At 41.2% G+C, this 24177-nt stretch overlaps 1 protein-coding gene across 1 annotated transcript in view; it reads right to left on the bottom strand.

Annotated features, from left to right (window-relative positions):
- The window catches only part of WDR70 (WD repeat domain 70), a 163590-nt gene that overhangs the window by 36817 nt on the left and 102596 nt on the right, over positions 1-24177 (bottom strand). Inside the window, exon 12 of the mRNA XM_036410445.2 lies at positions 653-752. Within this exon, the coding sequence (XP_036266338.1) occupies positions 653-752 (100 nt within the window). The remainder of the gene's footprint in view (positions 1-652; positions 753-24177) is intronic.

The following is a 24177-nucleotide window of genomic DNA, read 5'->3' as shown; positions in this document are numbered from 1 at the left end:
TAAGCTGCCCTCATTATTCTCTTATTTCTGTCTGTCAACACACAGCTTATCCTTGTGAGAAAGATTTAGCAAAAAAATTAGAAACAACCTCTATTCAACCACATGAGTGTAGTAGTTGAATATAACATGACCATGAAGAATTGTGTAACTATTAAAAAATAATATGCAGGTATCCAACCTTTCTTTTTTAACTGAATTGAGTGGGCTTCTTTGAAGAAAAGGGAATCTAAATGGAATTCCTAAAGGTAAAAGGACCTGTGCTGGTTCAACGGGGGATTAATGGTCAGCAAATAAAGATCTTGAAATACCAGACCCAGAATTATAAAATGATATAAAAATGTAGAACACCATCTACCAAATTCCATAAGGCAGAGGCAGAGTCATTCTTGGAGGCTTCAAACTCATATGGAATTTGAAGCTAAAATAAAAACTTAGCACAAAAGTACATATTTTCTAAATGTTACTTGATACCTTTAAATAAAATAATATTGCCAGGATGGGCATGCATTTTAATGAAAACAATCAATCTGGCAAAGGTGCATTAGCCAAAACTAGCTTTACTAAGTGCCACAATATTAGTGCAACATTTGTTGGAGTCAAATATGATTGTTTTATATATAGAAACACATCAAAAAGGAAGTTTTTAACCTACCTCCCCGAGAGGCGAGGACATTACCGTCATAGGAAAAAGCCACGCAAGAAGTGTCTGTACCCGGGCCATGAGCCTGTTTGTAGTGGAATTTAGGGTGAACCTGTTTGAGAAAAAAGCCAAGTGTTAAGATCTCGTCTGAATTTAGATGAGAACATTTTTGTCAAGAATATTTCACTTTAGCCCTGACAGGTTTGCTCAATGGTTAGTGCTGGCCCAGGGGCTGAAGGATCTCATGTTTAATTCCTGTTCAAGTGCACGTACCTTGGTTGCAAATTTGATCTCTTGCCCTGGTAGGGATGCAAACAGGAGGCAACCAGTTTCTCTCACATCAATGTTTCTCTCCCCCCACTCCCCTCTGCTCTCCTTAAAAACATCAATGGAAAAAATATCCTCGGGTGAGGACTAAAAATACATATATTTCACTTTATCATCCAGAAAATGATATATATCCATCTGCATGTAAAATATTAATGTCACCTGATTATGGTTTTCTTTACTCTGGGGGAAAAAATGTTTCAAAAAGCTTTTAATAATATCCAATTGCTTTAATAACAGACAAAAAAAAAAAAAAAGAGAGAGATAAGGTACCCACCTAGTGTGGATCAGTGGCTGAGTATCAACACACAAATCAGGAGATCACGGTTTAATTCCTGGGTCAAGGCACATACCTGGGTTGTGGGCTTAATCCGGGGGCAACCAATCAATGATTCTCTCTCTCCCTTTCCCTTCCTCTCTGAAATAAATGACAATATATTTTTTGAAAAGAGAAAAGATTAGAGAGAGAGAGAAATAAAATATCAGTAGAAGATATTTTCCAGACTGCCTTAGTAAGCTCAGAGCAACTAAAGATCACCACAGCCCCTGGCTTTTCGTTTTATACTTACAAAGTTTATTACAGAGTTATTGGGACCGTTTCTTATAGTTATCTGAAAGTAAATGTAAATAAAAATCACAGCTGAACATACTATTTACTAACCCAAATATCACTGCATGCCTAGCGGACAGACACTGCACAGAGCTGAAGGGATTGAACCCTCTTTAATGTGCCTGCAGGATGATGATGCTGACGGTGATGATGAAAACAATGATGACAGCTAAACTAACTCTCTCACAATGCTTATTCTAGCACAGCCACTCTATCCTTTCCTATCTTGCTACTTAATTCTCACACCCACTCTACACAGCAGGGTCTACCATTATCATTTCCATTTTACTAAAGCACAAAGACTTGAGTACCTTGTCCAAAGGTACCACATCTGGTGAGTGGCACTACATTATGCACCTCTACTAATGTATGTTAATAGTCTTTTTAACTCCAATGTCACTTCTACACAGACTTATAAAAGTAACTCTACTACACTTAATCTTGCCACTCAGTTATCATTCAGTAACCAGGACAGGATTTGTAGGCATTTAAAAGATGTGGGAGGGAAAATGACAGAGACAATAGTGTTGGCTGTTACTGCTAAGTCACATGAATACCCTGCAGAGGGATAATGAGAAACGAGGGTCAGTAACAGTAAAAGGCAAAGTGGGAGAAGCCGAGGGCCACTTCAGTTGCTTCCAAAGACCTGCAGTGGGACAGCAGGCGCAGCTGAGCAACAAGCACGAGCTCTGGCAGTGGATTTATAGAGCTCCAGGGACATGTACACGCTCAGCCAAGGCAGGTCTGGTATTCTGAGGTCAGGGCTCTCTCTGGGAAAACCGGAGACCTGGGACACGAGGAGAAGATACTTGAACAGATGCCCATAACATGCTGGTCTGCAGACCCCCTGCAACACTCAGGGCTTCCAGGGGTGGCCCGCTCTTGCCTCCTAAGAGCTAGAACTTCCTTTGTGCTAGAAGATGCTACAACTGTCCCACCTCCACAAGGCAGCAAGCACCTTCTCTGTGGACCTGTCCCACCTCTTCTCCTGGCTGCTAGGCCAATAACTAGGCTTGAAACCCAGCTACCTGCAGTTGGGGAAGTGGCCGAGGCTGAAAAGGGAGGAGGAGATTACATACCAAAAGAAATGCAAGAATTAGCTAGCAGCTACTGGCAGAAGCCATCTGCTAACCTTAAGATTTTGATTTTGAAGATGCTAACTCAGGGCTTCAATGTAAGACTAGATAAGCAAGACTTACTGATTTAGGGACACATTTTTAGACAAGGACAAACTTGCTGCTAGGATGCTATTAAAGGCCTGAAAAAGTGACACCCAGCTGCCCTGGCAGATGACAAGGGGAATAAGAAGACTGGGAGAAGTGAGCATGCTGGAATGAATATATTGTCAATCCAGAAAACAAAATAGTATTTTTCAGGGGAAGGCCCAGAGAAAATGCATTCACCAAGGCCATCATCAGGAATGCACAGGTGAGAGGGAAAGAGCGGCGCCAAGCACTTCCGTGGTAGCTCCCCTCCGCAGCCCAGGGCTAATGTCACAGTTTGGCCATTCAGATCCATGGGGAAGATGAGGCCCAAATCCAGGCTGCAGTGTTTAGTTGCTAGAAGTCAAAAAGCTACAATGAATAATGACTGACCTAGTCAGAGAGACAACCACAGGGGCTTGATGTGCAGGGAATTGTTGGGGTGGTTGATAAAACACTGCATTCCTATGGGAGGAGGGATGGGCAGATGACAAAATTATTGCTTAATATCTACAATCAAAAGAGAACCAAATGGAGGAGCAGGAGGCTAAGGGTGATCACACCAATAGAAGTCAGGATCCTTAGCTCTGCCTCCCTATCGGAGCCTATTTTCAGATCAGGAGCTTCCTGGCTACAGAGGAAGCCATATTCGTAAGAGAAAACACTGAGCTACTCAGTGGGGCAATGATTCTAGTCCTGCTAGTTCTACAGACTAAGAAGTGGTCCCAGTTGTGGCTGTGCTGAATGAGGTAGCACAGGCAGAGCAGATTAACAAAGCCTAGCGGTGACTTTGACCAAGGACTTCCCATTGGCCTGGCCAAAGCTTTCTGAGAACTGGGTGGCAGCCTGAGCATCTTCCTGGCCAATCCTCCTTCCTTCCTTCCCTTTTTCCTTCAGAGGGATCAGCCCAGCATCACCATCTGACACTCCCAGCCTCCCGTGGTTCCCCACCCACTTAGCTCTGACAAGAGCTACATACCTAATGTTGCCTTAGCTTCTGCTTCCCAGCATCCAACTTCATCAAACAAGACACAGCAGAGAACTATAAAGGCGTATACATTGGGACTTGCCCTCCTCTTTCTGCCTTAGGAAACCAGGCACCTTGTGAAACGCATGAGCTAGCTTCCCAGGTAACTAGTCGTGTGCCCAGTCAGCCCTGTAGCACCAGCTGACACCCAGCCAACAGCCAGACATTGGGGGAGGCCACCCTACACCATCCAGCCCCGACTGAGCTGTTAGTTAACTGCAGATGCGATAGAGACCTCAGGAGAAATAAGCCAAGCCAGTTCAGACCAGAAGTACTGCCCTCTGATCACAGAATCATAAAAAATAATAAATGTTTGGTATTTTAAGCTACTAAGTTTTAGGGTAATATCTTATGCAGCAAAAGTTAACTAATGCAATATAAATATATATATATATATAAAGAATATATATATTCTAGGAATATATATATTCCTAGAAGTGTAAGGAATATAATATAATATATTATAAGTGGGCCTTACACTTCTAGGAATATATCCCAAGAAACTAGAAACACTGACCAGAAAGTATATATGCACCCTTATGTTCATAGCAGCACAAGTCACCATAGCTAAAATTTGGAAACAGCCTAAATGCCCAGAGCAGATGAGTGGATTAGAGAACTGTGTACAACTACTCAATGAAATACTACACTGCTATAAAAAAGAAGGAATTTTTACCATTTGCAGCAGCATGGATGGACCTGGAGAGCATTATGCTAAGTAAAATAAGCCAGTCAGAGAAAGATAAATATCACATGATCTCACTCATTTATGGAAAATAAAGAACATTATAACCTGATGAACGAAAAGATAGATACAGAAACAGTAAAGCACTGAACAGACTGTCAGATTACAGCGGGAAGGCTGGGGAGTGTTGGGAAGTGGGGAAAGAGGCTGTATGCATGTATAATATATAAGCACAACCAATGGACACAAGACACTGGCAGGCTGGGATGAGGGCATGCGACAGGAGGAAGGGGAGGCTAGGGGAAGGTCAATGGAGGGAAAAAGGGAGATACATGTATTACTATATGTAATACCTTAAACAATAAAAAAATAAATAAAAGAATGTGGGTGGCTCAGTGGTTGAGCATGGACTTATGAACCAGGAGGTCATAGTTCGATTCCCAGTCAGAGCACATGCCTATGTTATAGGTTTGATTCCTAATCGTGCAGGAGGCAGCCTATCAATGATTCTCTCTCACCCTTGATGTTTCCATCTCTTCCCCCAAATTGGCATTCTACTAAATAATAACTAACACAAATTAGCCCTGCCACCCTATAATCCAAATGTATTCAACTTTATCATGGCTTGCTCTTCATATAATTACTACACCCTTCTCCTGCCATTTTGTATCTGCCTGTGAGAGCACAGCTTCTCTCTAGCAGCGTTCCTTCCCTTAGCACACACAGAGTCTCCAGGTAACTGTAGTCTGTTTCCAACCAATTGTAGCCATTTCTTCTACACATCCTTTGACACAGAATAAGAATGATTCTAGCAGACAATAATGAAGTGAGAGAAGAACATGCTTGGAAACATGGAAGGGAGAATTGCGTTTCTGTTGATTTTCTTAATGTAGGAAAATGAAAGCTCTTTCATCTCATTTCCCCACATTGCTGATCCCTCCTTTCAAGTAGGTCAGCCTCAGATTCTCTTTCCCAGGCACGTCATCTGAGTCTTGAGTGCACTGTAATATGCTATGCATCACATACCATGGTGCTTTCAAGAGGAACATACTTAATAAATATAGCAAATGAAACTCTGAACTTCTGAGCATGTTTCAAGGAAACAATATATTTCAGAGTAACTTGACAGTTTTCCAACTTTCTAGTTTTTAAAAAAAAAGATAATTCTTGTTCCAGCCAAGATGTTTTTCCCTTTCCTCTTTTCTTCCTTCTTTCACCTCCCTCCTTCTCTCTCTTTTTTTTTAAAGAAATAATTTAAAGACAAAAGAAATGACACCTGACAAATGTTTCTGAAAATTCCATTCATCATCCCCCATAAACCTGTGGGAATGAGGGATGCACTTGCCATTTTGGAATTCACATCTACAGTGTCAACCACATTCATTGAAGGTCCATTATACATACAACACTGAGATATATAAACAGAGAGGCAACGTGGAATTTTCTTCAAATGATGTACAAGTTGGGAAAAGGGGAGAAACACATTAAAAACCTTCATTCTTTCATAAAGCACTTACTGCATCAACTTTGAGCTGGGTTTAGAGGGCATCAAAATGGCAACAAAAAAAAAATGGCTTCTGCCGTAATGGGAAGCTCACGGAGACAAAGACAGAGACAAAGAGAACTAGGGAGAGTGAGCATTTATTTATTATTTATGATGAGGGCTGAACTCACCAGCAGGCTTCTCCATTGTTAGCTCAGGCTCACTCTGTAATGACTGTGGTTTCAGAAAACAACTATGACTTAGCATTTCTTTTTCAACTGTGTTTGGCAAAGAGATAGGCCAGCCTTCATTCATAACGAGACAGTGTTGCAACCACATGCCTGTTTGGTCATCTCGGACCAGGTGACCGCAGTGTGTGACTACCTTGGCTCTGTCCGATGACGGCTGGACAGCAGGAGACAGCTCAGCCCTGGGCGTGTGAGCCACAGGCAGAACATGACGCCACCGCTCTGGAATCCCTGGCTCCGCGTGTGCTTGCCACTTGGAATTCAAGGTGTTTACTTTAGTCTGTAAAACAAGCCCCTTACGGTGAAGGCACAAGGTACCTTCACATTAATCCCTCTTCTTAAAAGCCCTGGCTGAGCGCAGTGGACGTATCAGTTAGGCTTCAGAAGTTCAGATGTAAGAAATATCAAAGCCCTACGGAAGACCCACACTTCTGGAATTTCAAGAAGGCGGGAAATAAAACTTTGGACTCTGATACTCCTTTCTAATGTCCAGAGATCATATAGAAACATTTAAAGACAGGGATATTACCTGCTTAGACCGAGTAATACCTGGTGTTTAACGTTCTGATTTTAAAGAGTCTGTTTGTTTTTATACTGGGGAGAAGATGAGGTTATACAGAATCTCATCTGCTCTTCTGTAGGTTTCCAAATGAGGACAACATGTAAATCACCGAGAGGAATGACTTAGGAGACAGCCCCAAGCAGGCTTCCCAGAGGGTGTTTTGTGTAACATCATCGCATGCAGGGGTAGGTGGCGGGTGGGGGTCGTTCTGCAGCCAAGGAAGTCTGAGAAACCAGAGTTTATCTGCACACCATGGTCTTGTCTCGAGACTCACAATGCACATTAGTGTATTAAAAGCAGTCTTTTAACTGGTAGTCTCAGAATAAATCAACTTCTTCAACATGTCCAAAGCTTATTTGACTCTGGAACATTCTTCGCCCCCACCCCCACCCCAGATAGTACTTACTAACACAGATAGAACTAACATGTTCTGGACCTTAATTGGAGAAACGCATATTTAGAACAAGGGTCAGTAAACTTTCTCTGGAAAAGGCCAGACAGTAAATATTTTAGGCAACTTACTTCTGCCTTTGTGGCATGACAGCAGCCACAGGCGATAGATAAAGCAACAGCTGAGGGTGTATTCCAATAAAACTTTAATCACAAAAGGAGGTAGCAGGCTGAATTTGGCCCACAGTTTGCTAACCTCTGATCTAGAGAGAACAAAAATCTGAGGAAGAAACACTCTATCTGTAAAGCCATGTTACATAAACTATAATGATTCTAACTTGTGTCGCTAGTAGTGGTGGCAATAATACTGACAATGACAACAGATACATTTATTGAACATGTTGCTCCTTAGAGCAATGAAATGTATGTCTTCTAATCTCATTCTCCAAACAAGCCTCTGGAGGTATGTAATTATTATGTCAACCTTTATAATAAAAGCATAATATGCAAATCAACCGAACAGCAAAACAGCATAACAACCATCCAGAGGATCCTCCAATACCATGCTATGACACCCACTGGTGCCAGGCCAGCCAAGGCGGGTGCAATGTGATTGGTCGGGGCCTGGCCATTGCCCCATGATTGCTCCTTAGAGGAAAGGTCAGGCCACTGACTGGCAGGCTACAGTGGGTGGGCGGGGCCTCCCTCAGGTCCTGGGTGCCGGAGGGAAACCGGTGCAGGCAGCTGGGGCAAGGAAGGCCTATTCTTGCACAAACTTCATGCATAGAGCCTCTAGTTTTAAAACAAAACAAAACTGAGGTTTAGCAAGGTAATTTACCTAAAGACATATGACTAGTAAACCATCAGAGCAAAAATTCAAACCCTGATTACAACTTCAGAAACTACTTTTCACTAAAACACTTATTTATTTATATGTATTTTATATGTGTGTATTATATGCATATTTGTCTGCATTTCTACATGTGTTTAATGGGCACATGTGCATACACACACACACACATTGCCATGTTTCACAGGCTTATTTTGGATTTATATAGATTACCCTCAATAAATTTTAAGTGCAAAGAGAGAGAGATGGATGATAATAATGACTTCTCCTTCAAACTACCTAACATAGTTTTTTACCCTATTAAAGATTTCAGGGGGGAGGTTGGAGCTGGGGAGGGAGTTCTATTACAAATTCCACCAAAAGCAGAAGCTAGCAGTATTTTATCCATACATGGGCAGAAAATTTCACAAATCAGTCATTTTTCACCCTCCTCTAGTCCCAGTCAATGGAATCTGGTACATGATAACAGCTAACATTTACTGAGCGTATACTATGGACTAGATCCTGTCCTACGTGCAAGGTATGTGTTAACCCCTTGAATCTTCCAATGGCCTTATGAGGTAAGAATTATTATTGTCCTCACTTTCCAGGGAGGGCATCGGGGTGCAGAAGGGTAAGATTAACTGCCCTGGATCAGTGGTCAGCAAACTCATTAGTCAACAGAGCCAAATATCAACAGCACAATGATTGACATTTCTTTGGAGAGTCAAATTTTTTTAACTTAAACTTCTTCTAACGCCACTTCTTCAAAATAGACTCACCCAGGCTGTGGTATTTTGTGGAAGAGCCACACTCAAGGGGCCAAAGAGCCGCAGTTTGCTGACCACGGCCCTGGATCATGTGGCCAGCGAGTGGCAGAGCCAGGATTTGCACCCAGGCACCAGGGCCGCACTCTTACCTACTCACAGCTCTTCTGACTCCAGGCCCCTCGCTCTGATTCCCATTTGCACCTAAGCTGGGCCTGAATAAGGAGGCCCCCTTCTCTTTCCTGCCTAGGCCTGCCCTGTCCCCACCCACCATGGAGTCTGGAGATGAAAGGTGAAGGAGTGCAGCAAGGGTGACGTGTGCGACAGTGGGTGAGCCCTGGCAACAGATAAAACCATCGTCCTTGACTCAACCCAATTCCAGGCCACTAGCTAACCAGTCCACAAGCACAGGTGGGTGAGCCTGCACCACAATCACCAAGAGCCCCTGGATTAACGTAAAGCTTGGTAAACAACACACGCCACACCTGGCAATGGGGAAATCCCACAATGGTGTGGCTCTCCTGGGCTGCTTTGCTCCGGGGCACCGTTTTCCTCCCATCTTTCCTCTGAAGTCGGGGGGCACAGGGCTTAGGATCTGAGCCTGTCTCTGCCACATAAGACGCACACATGGGAACACAAGTGCGGCTCTCACTTCAGCTCTTCAATTGAAGAGGAACTTGAGAGCCACTGCGCCAACACCGGAAGCACAGCGCCATGGAATGACCTGCCCAGACAGGAGGGAAAGCCCGGCGGTGCCCCCCTTTGAAGTCCAGCTGCCTGAGATCCACTGGCAGCCGCCCTTCAAAGAGAGCCGATGCTTCCTTCCCTCAGCCTGGCCGCCAAGCTTCCCGGGCAGCTGGCAGATTTAGCCACTCTGCCCAGCTGTCTGTGAACTCTGGCAGCCAGTTCAAGTGAGGGATAGAGAGGTGGTGGCAAAGGGAGGGGAGGGCGAGGAGGGGGTGGGGGAGGAGGGTGGCGAGCCCAGTGGCGCCAGGGCAAAGAGGATGCTGGGTTTCCTTGGAGCCAACCTGATCAATGTCAGTCAAAGAGCGAGCTTCCAAGGGGCGCATAATCCAACTCCACTACAAAGCGACCTCGGAGAGACCAGAGAGCTCTCAAGTGCACTTTCCTTCCAAAGCTGGGGGAATCTCAGATGTACTCTTGAAAAGATGGCCAGCTGCTGCAGAGAGCAGTCTAATCTCCACACTGGGAAGTAGGGGACAAAGCTAAGGTCTAAAACCAGCAAGGCACAGCCCTTCGCTAACTGCTTTTCCAGCCACGTGAGCATACGCTGCTTGAGGGATTTGGGGGTTGTTTGCCCAGGGTGTTGTGGCAACCCTTCTGCCCCTTGGCAGCCAATAGCTGAAGCCCCTGTCTGTGTCTGCGCCTGTGTGGCAGATGCCTGGAGAAGATGGGCTCGTTGGACATAAGCATCGCCCATGTGCTGTTGTGTTTATCCCCTGGAGCCTCAGGCCTGGAGTGGAGGTAGTGAGTGCTATCAGCCGCAGGTGTAAAAGGGATGAGGCCAGTTCTGTTGGCGAAAACAAACTTTCAAAAGTTTAGAGCAAGATCTTGCAGGGACTGGTTTGGCTCAGTGGATAGAGCGTCGGCTTGGGGACTGAAGGGTCCCAGGTTCGATTCCGGTCAAGGGCATGTACCTTGGTTGCGGGCATATCCCCAATAGGGGGTGTGCAAGAGGCAGCTGATCGATGACTCTCTCTCATCAATGTTTCTAACTCTCTATCTCCTTTCCTCTCTGTATAAAATCAATAAAAAATATATTAAAAAAAAAAAAAAGTTTAGACCAAGATCTTAAACTTGGGAAACTGAAAGACCATGAACACTACTGAGATATGAGCAAATGAAACAAAGAGTTGAGGGTCATGAACAGAATGGTAAATCATCAGATATGCATCTCACATGGAGCTGTCTGGTAGCTCCATGGAGACAGGGGACAGGAAGACAAGAAGCCTAGGGGGTGGGGGAGAAGTGATCATACATTTCATGAAATCTTTCCTCTGGTTTTGTGCAATTTGGTTAGGAAGGGATGTATGGATGAGCTTATGTAATGCACCATGACAATATGAGAAAGGCCTAAAATATTCAGTTAGACTATAACATTAAGTCACTAGCTACAAACACATCCTCTCCCTGCTCTTTAGATCTCTTTAAAACTATCTGACACCAGCCGAAACCGGTTTGGCTCAATGGATAGAGCGTCGGCTTGGGGACTGAAAGGTCCCGGGTTCGATTCCAGTCAAGGGCATGTACCTTGGTTGTGGGCATATCCCCAGTAGGGGGTGTGCAAGAGGCAGCTGATCGATGACTCTCATCGATGTTTCTAACTCTCTATCTCTCTCCCTTCCTCTCTGTACAAAATCAATAAAATATATTTTTTTTAAATAAATAAATAAATAAATAAATAATAAAACTATCTGACACCAGTCAACCAGCATTAAGTACAGAGACATACAATCCAAAACTTATTTAACTCTAAACATATAATACTGAGCCCACAGAAGCACCACCATTTAATATTTGCTGAAATTAGTCCAACTGTTTATTCACTCATTCTTCAAATATTTATGGAGTCCTTGCTATGTGCAAGGCACCATGCTAGGCATTGCAAATGAGTAACAGACTAGTAAAATGGCTTCTTACTCTCAAGAAGACCTGTCTAGAAAGGAAGGCAGACATAAAAATATATATTTGCAATGCACATTATCCCAAATAATAAAAGGGCAATATGCAAATTGATCCTAATGGCGGAACGACCAGAACAACCGCTGGTCCAGTCACTATGAGGAGCACTGACCACCTCTCAGTCCCTTTCCCTGGCTGGCAGGCTTCCATCGCCCGATAATGAACAGGGAACTAGGGGTGGGTGATAGTGAAGGGCAGAGCTGGCTGTGGGCAGCAGGGAAAGATGGCCCTGTGAGCAAACAGGCCTAGGGACCATATCCATACATGAATTTCGTGTGACGGGCCTCTAGTAATAAACAATGGCAGTATCCATAAACTACTGGTACATAGTAAACCCACACAATAATGGTCAGCTCTACCATGGTAGCATAATGGTGATATGCTGGGAGGGAAGAAAGAAAAGTCAGTAAAGCCTGGTGAGAATTCCTGACCGTGGCCTTTGAAGGTTACGTAGAGGATTACTAGGAATACAAAGAAAAGTAACTCCAGGAGAGCCTCAGAGTGTAAGACTCAGGAGTGTGAAACAGCACTCAGCTTTGGGAACCATAGGTGGCACTAAGAACAGACCAGTGGCACAGAAGACTGAAGAGCTGGAGGTCAAGCTATCAGTGGCCTCACATGCCCTTCCCTGAAGTTTGAATGTGTGCTCTATGGGCTAGGTTGAGCCTCTGAAGGGTTTTAAGGAGATAGAGGTAATCTGATCACATCTGTATGTCAACAGATCACCCTGCAGCGGTGAGACAGACAGCCTGGAAAAGGGAGCTGAGTTGAGAACCACCTGCTGAGTTGAGGACCATCCCCAATGGTCCAGGGGATCGAGTGAGGGCTTGAAGCTGAGTAATGGAAGAGGACGCTTGAGAATAGCTGAAGCTGCATCAGTGACTTGGGTATGGGCACTTTCCATGAATCTGTGAAGTGGACAGAGCAAATACAATCTATTCTGGAAAGAAATCGGACAACAAAAGAAGGAAGAGTTGAAGAAGGCTTTTGTTAAATCAGATAAATAAAAAGGAGAAACTTGAGCATATTTTCTAGGAGCCAATAGGGATGAAAGGGATAAAAATAAAAAAAAAATCCAGGAAAGGGAACACTGATAGAATTAGGCCTCGGAGGAAGCAGGAAGGACACAGTGGAGCGCACAGGTGGCGGGATTAGTGGGGAGCTAGTGGAGAAAGGCCTCCGTGGAGACTGCAGGAAGGAGGCTGAGAGGCCAGTGGGCACGGACACAGGCACGTTTGTACACAAGGTGAGGAGTCCCACAGAAGCCAGCCCTCTGCCCTTATTTTTCCATGTAAAGAAGAAGAGATGAGGGATTATAAGATGAACCTGGATAAGTTTGAAAATAGCCAATGATATAAAATGACACAGATAACTAGACAGGAAAAAGGAAGCAATTACCAAAGGCAAGAGGGTGAGAAGAAAATGTATGTCATAAATCTGAAATGGCACCAGACTGCAAAATTGTGGGTTTTATCAAGTTGGACTTACAGCTACAGCAAGGAGCAAGAGAGCTGTACTACTAGGATTTCAGGGCAGAAAACAAAAATTAAGCTCAAAATCTTGGAAAATGTACAAAAACCAGATTTTTTTCTTGGCCTTTTCTCCAAGGACTATGCCCCAGAGTTAACTGTGTTTTTGCCCCAAAAGTCAAAGTTGAGGTCAGTGAAATGCAACTTTAACTTGACAGCTCAATTACAAAACCAGGCTTCTGTCCTTTTTAAATGTACACTTTATTAGAGAAAATGGTTTCACAACTGTAAGTGATTGTATCAACATTTTGCTTATTCTGAGCATAGCATTAACTAACTTCAAAAAAGCAGGTGTTCCTGTTTCGCTCACTTAATAAATCCATTTAGAGCAAACGTTTATTGGCTGACTTCTAGGTCCCTGATTTTAAGACATTTATACATGCATTCATTCATTCATTCACTTACTTTCTTACTTATTTACTTACTAACCTTCTTATTTTGCAATGTCAATTCCCAAAACTTTATGCATATGGAAGTAACACAACCAATAGAAAGTTTTAGAAAAATTATCTGATTTCTGTAGCAAAGTCTTGTATGTCTAATGACATAGCCATTTCCACTTAAATATACTATCATATCTCTCCCAATCAATATTCTTAGAATTAAACTTATATATTTTTGCTCCCAATCCTAACTTATTTTAGTCACTAAGAAACATCTTTGATCCTTACCAAGTATTCCTCTCACACCCAATCCTCCTTTTAGTCACTAGTACAATGGCCTACACCCCCTTGAGCTGCCAGTACATGTTGATCTATCCTATATAATAAAAGGCTAATATGCAAATTGTCCCCTCAGGAGTTCAACCAACAGGGAGTTCAAGCACTCACTATGACATGCACTGATCACCAGGGGGCAACACAGAATGAAGGAAGGCCCCAGCCAGAGGCCAGTGGCCAGCAGCCAGCAGCCAGCAGCCAGGAAAGGAAGGCCCCAATCGGCCCTGATTAGCCACCAGGCCTAGGGACCCTACCAACGCACGAATTTTATGAACCAGGCCTCTAGTATATATAATAAAGAGCTGATATGCTAATTAGACTGAAGAGCAGAACGACCATCCAGACAACCTTCTGGAAGAAGCTGAGGCTGTGAGGGCTTTCTAGTGTACGCACAAGCACCCTTTTAAAAATGCCTTTTGAAAAATTTGATTTGATTTTTATAAAGTTCGGTATAAGAATATGCTTCAGGGAGTTCATCATTCAAAATTCACATTGTTTCCTTTTATGCCATTTCTACATTTCTAAAATCACTTCAAAAATTTTTCAGAGTACACTAAGAATGTTAACTTAAAAAAAGAAACTTAATGCTTTACAAGTAAAATTCAACAGGGTCATAAGTAACAAAATTCAATAGGATCAGTGCAAGAAATAAAAATACAAAATGACAGATAAAATTCTTGCTCCAAATTACCATTTTTTATGTGCTGTAACATTTTTTAATCCAATTTACATGGATTAAATTATATATAATTCCACATAGTATTTGTCTCTTTGCCTAGCTTATTTCACTTAATATAATGCCCTCAAAGTTCAACCACATTCTTACAAATGTCAAGATTTCATTATTTTTATTTTTGTGTGTTTGCGCGCGCTCATACCACAACTTATCAAAAAATAAAATACATAAATAAAATTTCATATTTGACAAATCCAGTTACTCTTCCTTTCATAAAAAAGGCATGCTTATTTTTAGCTAAAATTCAAAGGCTGTAAATAACAAACTACAAAGTAGCAGCAAATGCTCAACTGCATAATGTTGTTTCATTAAAGCCAAAGAAATACCTCAAATCACTGTTTCTGTGCATAAATGCCAGATGACAAAAAATCGATAGAGTACTAAGGATATTTGTTCATGTTTTATTTGATAGTGACCTCTGACAATCTAGTTACCAACAGATTATACTAAAAGAAAAGCTCTTTTTCTCTGGAATACTTAATTCTTTTGGGGGGGGAAATGTTATTCTTTAAAAAGAAGTTAACAAAAAAAGTTAAGTTCAAGTCAATATTGAGATTAATTACAGTAAGTTTCTAAATTGCAGCCTCATAAATTATAGTAGAGTAGCTTCATAAATGTATATAAAAACAAAAGAAAATTCTAGATGTCTGAAAAACACGGCCTTTTAAAAAGGGAGCCCATACATTGCAGACATTATCACCACTGTAATCAAGCAAATAAAGTAAGAAATACGCTGAAGAAAAGTACTTATTAGGACATCCTCTCAAAATTAACATTTTCACTTGCTCATCCTACATGTTTACTGATGAGCTGTTTTAGTATGGGGGTTTCTTTGTGAAAAGAAAAGTGGAAAACAAATAGTTTCCATGAAAAAACAACTGTTTCATATTTTTGAAACTTCTCTTTACGCAAACTTCAGTCTGCCAATAATATTTATTGAGTGTCTCCTGTGTCTGAGGCACTCACAGCTAAACTATGAATTATTTTCATGAGAAAAGTTTTGACGGTCAGCATTTTATGTCGCACAGTCGACACACAGACATTTGGCTACAGCTGATGTACAGCAATGTGAACGTGGGAAAGTGGCCAAATGAGTTCACGAGTGTCACGGGCACGGCACTGAATAAAAGACACTCAACTCACTCCACTGACTGCAACGGTTTTAAAAGAGATTTCAGCTGTCCCTCAGTTCACTGTAACATGAGGCATAGTTTAGAAAGGTTGGAAATATCACAGGTTACCAAAAATGCAGAGCTCTTGCCTTTCTTGTATAAATTATGAGCTAGCTAGAAGTACAAGCACCAACTCTCTTCCCAGGTCTCATGAGAACATTCACGAAGTTCAGGCAGCCTTTGCAGGATGTGTCTGGTTACAGCCTGGGTAGTGTCACAATGGTCACACATCACTTCGACTGCAGCTGCGAAGACCCCACCGAGTTTCCAACTTTTCTGACGTGACTGCAGACACGAAGCTCTAGCCTTCCCCTAACAAAGGCTGGGAAGGGAATTTGCTCTTATTCTCTCTTTTCATTTGAGTGAAGTCTAAAAGATTTAGAAAATCTAAAAATTATTTCCCAAAATGCCCAAGGAAGTCATGAAAAAGTGAAGCTTGACAATGTTTTTGAAAGTATAATATGTTCTAAAGAACATTTTCTCGCTTATCTAATCCTATATTTGACAGAAGTAAGAACTGTTATTAGAAGTTCAAAATATAATAGCCTAACCAGTGTGGCATGGCTCAGTGGTTGAGCATCAACCTATGAACCAGGAGGTCATGGTTTGATTCCCAGTCAGAGAACATGCCCAGGATGCAGGCTCAATCAATCCCCAGTGTGAGGCGTGCAGGAGGCAGCTAATCAATGATTCCCTCTCATCATTGATGTTTCTATTTCTCTACCCCTTTTTCTCTAAAATCAATAAAAATATATGTGTTGTTTAAAAAGTTCAAAATACTTCTGGATTTATGAATTAGTTAGCAAATGAGTTTTCATTCTTTTAAGGAAAACAAATCACTTATTGCTTACCAAAAAAACAAACAAAACCGAAAGAAAGAAAAAAAAAACAGCAAAAAATGTATTGTGTAATTCTAGACAGTATTGAATTGTTTTCATACTTTGATCTGAATCATAACCTTTTAAAATAATGGACCTGGCAATAGTATTTATGCAATAAAAATGAGGTGAACTGAGCGTGCTGGCTTATTTTCTTGATTTATGAACACCTGGTGGAATTAATTAGGAGCTGGCAGTAAGAAACTGAAGACATAAAAACAGCTGCAGGATGAGCTTTTGTTGTCTCTCTCTTTACCCTTTTCTTTTTCCTGTGCCACCCTTAGGTGAGAGAGCCACGCTCTCCATTTCCGGTCCTCTGTGAGTCAGCATACAAGGCACGCTCACTGTGTACCCCTAGGCACTGGGTCACCAACAAGGTGCTCTTTTCTAATTCGAATTCCACTTCCCACTTCCTGGTTGTTACAAGCCCCTGGTACATGTCTTATCTGGACAGCTTAATGCTGGAAATACTGTCTTTGAGGACATCTTAAATGGGACTTCTTCAATATTTAGATATAGGATCATAACCTATATGCTCATTTTCAAATATCTCCTCGGTGCTCCTATTTTAAATCTTGGCAATAGAAATCAAGATTAAGATGTCAAATACAAGTAACAATAGGACAAATAATATAGTTTACTTTCTAAACTTAAAGAACTTTTCTAACTATTACTTTCCATACTACAATAAGATGATGAAGAAATGGAGGAAGAAAAACGAAAGAATTTGACTAAGTATTTCGGAGGAAAAACTAATGCTAATATAGAGAGAAACATAAAATAGACCAGGTAAATTGTGGGGAGGTGGTAATAGTAGGCTAAGCAACTAAAATGTGAAATAGATCATCACTATTCAGTGGTTCTCAACCTTTCTCACGCCACAACCCTTTAATACGGTTCCTCATGTTGTGGTGACCCCCAACCATAAAATTATTTTCATTGCTACTTCATAACTGTAATTTTGTTACTGTTCATGAATTGTCATGTAAATATCTGCATTTTCCGATGGTCTTAGGTGACCTACAGGTTGAAAACCGCTGCTGTAGAGCCTAAGACCATCAGAAAACACAGATATTTACATTACGATTCATAACAGTAGCAAAATTGCAGTTATGAAGTAGCAATGAAAATAATTTTATGGTTGGGGGTCACCACAACATGAGGAACTGTATTAAAGGGTTGCGGTATTAGAAAGGTTGAGAGCCAGAGTTAGTTGATCTTGCAATACATACTTGTCAACTGTAGGGAGTTGATACTAATAAAGGAAGACCTACTCTCAGAAAGCAGGTTAACGCAATTTCAAAACTCCTACAGGTACATTTAAATCAAATATCCTATTGGAAGTTACTATATCTGAAATACTTAATGTAACCTTTAATGACTCCTCCCACCATCACCAATCTTCTCTGGCCATAGAATAAACAGGCCTCTCTAAAATAGTTTACACCACCAAACAGAACAACAAAAATCAACGTACAAAATTAAGTGTTTCAGTGTTCAGTACCTATAGCAGAGAAGTGACCTGAGGTTGATATCTACTGGAACTAGGCAGTTTAGGGCAGAGAAATCTGGAAGAGAATGAATCAGAGAAATAAAAGAGAAAAGGCTAAAGGTCATGCTCTTCAGTGGTTTGTGGTGGTGGTAGAACTGAGGAAAAATAGTTCAAAAGACCCACAGCAATTTTGCCGCAATGAATGGGGTATTGGAATGTCAATGATGCTAACGCTGAGAAACGGGCTATGTTGGGGTACAGCCCACAAACACTCTCCTATTCCACTGTCCTCTGGTCAATAAAAAACAGTCCTAACAGGAATTTTAAAGATGCTACCCTCTACCTCATTTCATTCAAGTAAGCATGGAGTTCTGGACTTTCAAACTGCCTCCTATTTCTAGCTTAAATCACCGACTGAAGAAAAGTTCCAATTCTTCAAGGGGATGGAACAAAAAAGGACAAACTTGTTTATTTACTGATCTCCTTTAAGTGACTAGTGATTTTTCATTTCACACAGTATTTCCAAATTTGAAAGGACAGTTTAAAATTCACTAAAGTCAAGAATAAGTGCAGCTTTGAGATAAAAACGTAAGCTCACACAGAGAGCAAGTATCTGTTCAGAGTTTAAACCCAGAGTGTGACCTATTTTTAAGATTTTATAGCCTAGAGGAGAAAGTCTTTAGATCTAAATGTCAGCATGTTCTTTTATAATTATTATTGTGATTATTTTTAACTCCATCAATCTCTCAAAGAAAAACCACACAATAGTCTATTGATCAATGACTAGTGACTACCCCATCAGAAAAGCTGAGATACAGCTATAGAATTATTGTGGAAATACAAAATGCAGCAACACTGACAGCTACCATCAGGAATGTTCGTTCCATAAAACAGCATTAACAAAAGTTTTTCAATGTTAGATAAATGACATAAGATGTTTTTAGAATTTTTCCCTAATCAATGAAGACAAACAAGGGAAATACACTTGTTTTTCAATGGCATGGTATTAGAATTATGAGAACTCTGTAAGTATTCTATAACAAAAAAATTAAATATGTATTTGAGAGATATAAAAGAATCAATAGCACATACAAATATCCATGGGGGTCAAATAAGATGATGATACAGTGACTGAAAGCAGTCACTTGAACTGAGTTTCTTGGTTTTAATATTTCTAGTTGTACACAAGACCCAAGTTATTTCACTCCTTTAAGCCTTAGTTTTCTCATCTATAAAATGAGACTATAATACAAATTCTAGAATTCAATGAAATAATAGATGTAATGTGCTCAAACACACTTCTAGTACCCAGAAAATTATCAACAAACAATATCATAGCCATTATGTTGTTTTGCTATGACACAAGCAGTTGGAAAGTTGATGAATATTAAGAAATAGTTGCAATATTGTGAAATCTCAAACTATGCTAACTAGAAGTCAAAAGTATATTTCAAATCAAGGGAGCAAACCACTTCATCATCATGATAACCATCAAAGGGTGTTGTCAAATCCAAGCCAAAAGAGACGCACTGCCCTCAAGGAGCTTATAACCCAAAACAGATGACACTGGCATCAGCTCAGTAAAAGGCCAGAGCCATGGACAGAAAATTATACAATGAGCTCAGACCTAACAGAGCTAAGAGCCAAGAAAGTGAAGGTATTAAGACAAATTTGTGCATAAATAAGGCTCATAGACCAGAGTTCCTGAACCCACAGATGGGGCAGAAAAAGTATTTAGAGAGTAATTTTTAACTTCTTCCTGTCTTGCTAGCAGCCCCAATGAGCTCTCTGGCTTTCCTTTAAATAGACTTCTAAATAACTACAATAAAAGTCTGAGGAGGTTTTGATGCATCTTCACAGATAGATAATGTCCATATCCACTGGGGGAGGGGAGGGGATAATGATTAAAATTGCTTCGCCGAGTCTTAATCACATGGCCAGAAAGTGTAAAGTTGTTGGGAATTTTTCCCCCCAGGATTTTCCATCATATTAATATGGTAATTATTTAAGGAAAACTTACTCCAATGGGCAGCTAGGGGAAGCATTTCAAAGGCTGGACACAATGAAGCTGCTGTTCATCATTGAAATGAAAGCCCTCTCTGGGGTTGTTTTCATGTTTCCGTCTCTTCTGAATGTTCTAACTTACTCATCCCTTGGGCAGCCAGTGAATAGCTTTTGTTCAGCTGGCTAATAAAACCATTTAATTAAGTCATATATTTTTCTTTAAGTGCTATGGATATTAAATTATTCTAGAAATGCTTAAAAGATAATTCATTGAAGCAAATATTTTAGTCTTGCTCTTGAAAACAAGTGTCAATTATCACTTTCCCTTATAAGCAACTCAGCTAAAATGTCAGATGCTGCCCAGATCCCAATAACTGCTAAGAACAGAGCTCATTCAGCACCGTACCAATCCACAAAGTGTGGTCGTGGATCTCAGCATCCATGTGAGCTTTCTGGGCGACACATGCTGGAGAGGTTCACCAACAGGAAATGCCCTACGGACTCGGAGAGTTCGGACCTCACGTGTTGAAGTCAACCAGCAAAACAAACATAAATAAACTTCTGAATTGATGAGGCTGAATAATGGCTAACATTTAGAGAGCTTACCAAGTACTATTCAAAGTGTGCATACACACATACCATATATGTGTGTGTGTGTATGTGTGTGTGTGTGTGTGTGTGTGTATATATATATATATATATATATATATATATATATGCAAATACACACACCATTCATTTAGTCCTAACAAGCCAGGGGGAGGGGGGAGTGCTGTAATTCAAAGTGTGCATACACACATACCATATATATATATATATATATATATATATATATATATATATATATATATATGTGTGTGTGTGTGTGTGTGTGTGTGTGTGTGTGTGTGTGTATGTGTGTGTGTGTGTGTGTGTGTATATATATATATATATATATATATATATATATGCAAATACACACACCATTCATTTAGTCCTAACAAGCCAGGGGGAGGGGGGAGTGCTGTAATTATCCCCATTTTATAACTCGAGAAACTATCAATAAGTGGCAGAGACGATTTGAATTCAGGCATATCTGCATAGTTTACACTGGTAACCATTACACCATAATGACTTTCAAACTCAACTTACTAGCTCACCATAATATATATAAAAGCACATTAGACGTCAAAGTGCTGAAAATGTACATGCTCACTCTTGCAACATAAACTCATTTTTGTGTCCTAACAGGATAAGAAAGGTGAAGAGAGTTTCAAGTTCCTGATAGTTCTCCATTAAATAACAGGAAAAGGTTATTAAATCCATTAAAGTCATGCTAAAGGACTGTCTCACTCCTCACATTTTCACTAACATCTCAGCATTAGATCTGTACATTATAGTCAGAATTCTCCATTGTGGTGGAGAAGGGGTGACTTCGAATGGCAGCTCTTAAGCAGCAGGGCACAGACCTCGTCCGGCACTCTGCCTCGACACAGCGGAGTTGTATCAAAATTAGTGCAGAGGGACATGGAGAAAATACAATCTCTAGGGGGGATTACTGTGCCATCTCTCTCAATATATGCAGCCAGAAGGGATTCTGACCCAAAGATGAGTAAGGCACAGAGGAGTTGGTAAAAATCATCGTTAAACACGGGCCAGAGATCTTAAGCAAAGTGGTAATACCAATAAAGAAGGCATGGGGTCAGGGCATGGAAATTCAATCAGCAAAAACAAGGAAATTGGGCGAGGAGATCGTGGAGGAAAGAATCCAATCTCGGTGAAGTTCTGGAAATAGAAATCTAGCCCTAAGCCAAAAAGTGAGGGCATTTTTCAGACAAAATTTGGGGAAAGACAGTAATGGGTATGGATACACACCCCAGTAATTAATAAACTCATTGACTTATTCAACTGAGGTGGCTATGCAGTTGAGGATTCTGTGACTCCGCACATCCAAAACTGACTTCCCTGCAGCCTCCTCTGTTCCCCCACTTCCTCAGGCAGATCTCCCCGCCTTGGAGGGTGGCTTAGGCCTCCAGGCATTCAGACTAGTCAGTCACTCACCCTTCACTCCTCAGATACAAACATCTACCCAGTCATATGTGCCTTGTAACCTAATGCTCTCTAATTCACATCTCTGGATTGGTCTTCCATTCTCACTCCATATACTCAATTGAGCTCCTCATCACCTCTCATTTGGGACTGGACTCACCTGAAATCTAACTGACCGCCCCTCACCTGCCTAATTCCCTTTGATCTATCTCCCAGATGGAAAACAAAGTGTTTCTTCAAAACTTAGGTCTGATCAGGCATCTCTCCTGCTTACAGCCCTTTACTGAAAGGGGAAAAAGTAGGCCTCCCTCTCGACGTCACCCCACCCCGAAGCCGCGGATAGAGGCATGGCAAATCACTATGTGGGGTAGGGATAAAGACTCATTTGAAAAGCACACTCAATCTAGCCACTCTTTCTGTACCAGAGTACAGAACATGAAGCGTCACACAGTCTTCTTAACTCACTGAAAAACAGGCTACACGCTGGTTTTTTTAAAGATTGAAAACCGCTCTCTTATAAGATGAAATAGAAACACTTGGTCCAAGTCTATCTTTGTAAATGGAGAAACACCACTTAAATGAGCAATCACTATCAACCTCAAACATTCACACACACACACACACACACACACACACACACACACAGCCGAAACCGGTTTGGCTCAGTGGACAGAGCATCGGCTTGGAGACTGAAGGGTCCCAGGTTCGATTCTGATCAAGAGCATGTACCTTGGTTGCGGGCATATCCCCAGTAGGGGGTGTGCAAGAGGCAGCTGACCGATGACTCTCTCTCATCGATGTTTCTAACTCTCTATCTCTCTCCCTTCTTCTCTGTACAAAATCAATAAAATATATTATTAAAAAAAAAAAAAAAAAGAACACATTCACACACACACAGCTACCATATCAGTTTCAGGCTTATACAAGAGGGTCACTTTCTAAGAATGTGGGTTTAGGGATATGGGGGGCTTATCATATCTAACAAAAGTACTTAATTTATCAATATAAAAATAAGTTATTTGTGCCAAAACTGGTTTGGCTCAGTAGAACGTCAGCCTGCAGACTGAAAGGTCTTGGGCTCAATTCCGGTCAAGGGCATGTATGTTGGTTGCAGGCACATCCCCAGTGGGGGGTGTGCAAGAGGCGGCTGATCGATGATTCTCTCTCATCGATGTTTCTAACTCTATCCCTCTCCCTTTCCTCTCTGTAAAAAATCAATAAAATATATTATTTAAAAATAAGTTATTTGTGTCCATTGTTTATGCTTATATGCATACAAGAGGACAATGAGGGGAGAAGGGGAAATATATAATACTTTCCACAATGAAGAATTTTTAAAAAATAAATAAGAAGTTATATGTTTTGCTAGGGTTTCAAATTAATATTTCAGTGAAATATCTAAAACATCTTTCCTCCTTTGAGATACACAGTTTATGTGTGGGAAAACATTCAAGCCCCAGGCAAGTATCTTTAGCATCTCCATATGTTTTAACTCATAGCATTTGGAAAGTTTGTTCTGCTACTAAATGGTTTACAATCAACTCTTTCTAGGTTTAAAAATAAAACAGCAAGATGTCATCTGGCTACTAGATCTAGTCAATGACAAGGAATTTAAGTTATGGACATTTAAACTTAGCAAAACGTTTTAATTTTATGCCATTTCTTGATTCTCTCAGTAATAAAATATATAAGGCATAAATATAATGCAAAATGAATTATTCCTTCAATGTATGTGGACTCTACACACTGTTTTCATGAAGGAAACCAGAAATACAATTTGGAAGTAATTCTAATGCAGCCGATTCAGATGACAGCAGTTGGGAGCACAGCTGAGGGAATGACGCGGAAGTCACTGGAGTCTGAATAGATTTCTTGTCTTCCTCACCCTCTACTGCAGTTTGATCCTTGTTAACTGTGATAGAAGGGCCTAGAAACTCGCTTTGTACAATGTCCCCTACCCCTTCCTTCTCTCCTAGCTCCCCACACACCCAACTTTGTAGGCCCTGCTTGGACAGACAGACGGAAGTTGGGTCTTTTCAGATCTTCTATTGGACATGTCTGCCCTGGAGCATAAGCGATTCCTGGTTTTTCAAACCTTTAGAGAAGAATGAACCCCCTCCCCCTCCCCTCCCCCACGCCGCCCCCC

This window comes from Pipistrellus kuhlii, unplaced genomic scaffold, assembly GCF_014108245.1.
Source record: "Pipistrellus kuhlii isolate mPipKuh1 unplaced genomic scaffold, mPipKuh1.p scaffold_m20_p_4, whole genome shotgun sequence".
Taxonomy (NCBI): domain Eukaryota; kingdom Metazoa; phylum Chordata; class Mammalia; order Chiroptera; family Vespertilionidae; genus Pipistrellus; species Pipistrellus kuhlii.
This window is presented reverse-complemented; position numbering and strand designations above follow the sequence as displayed.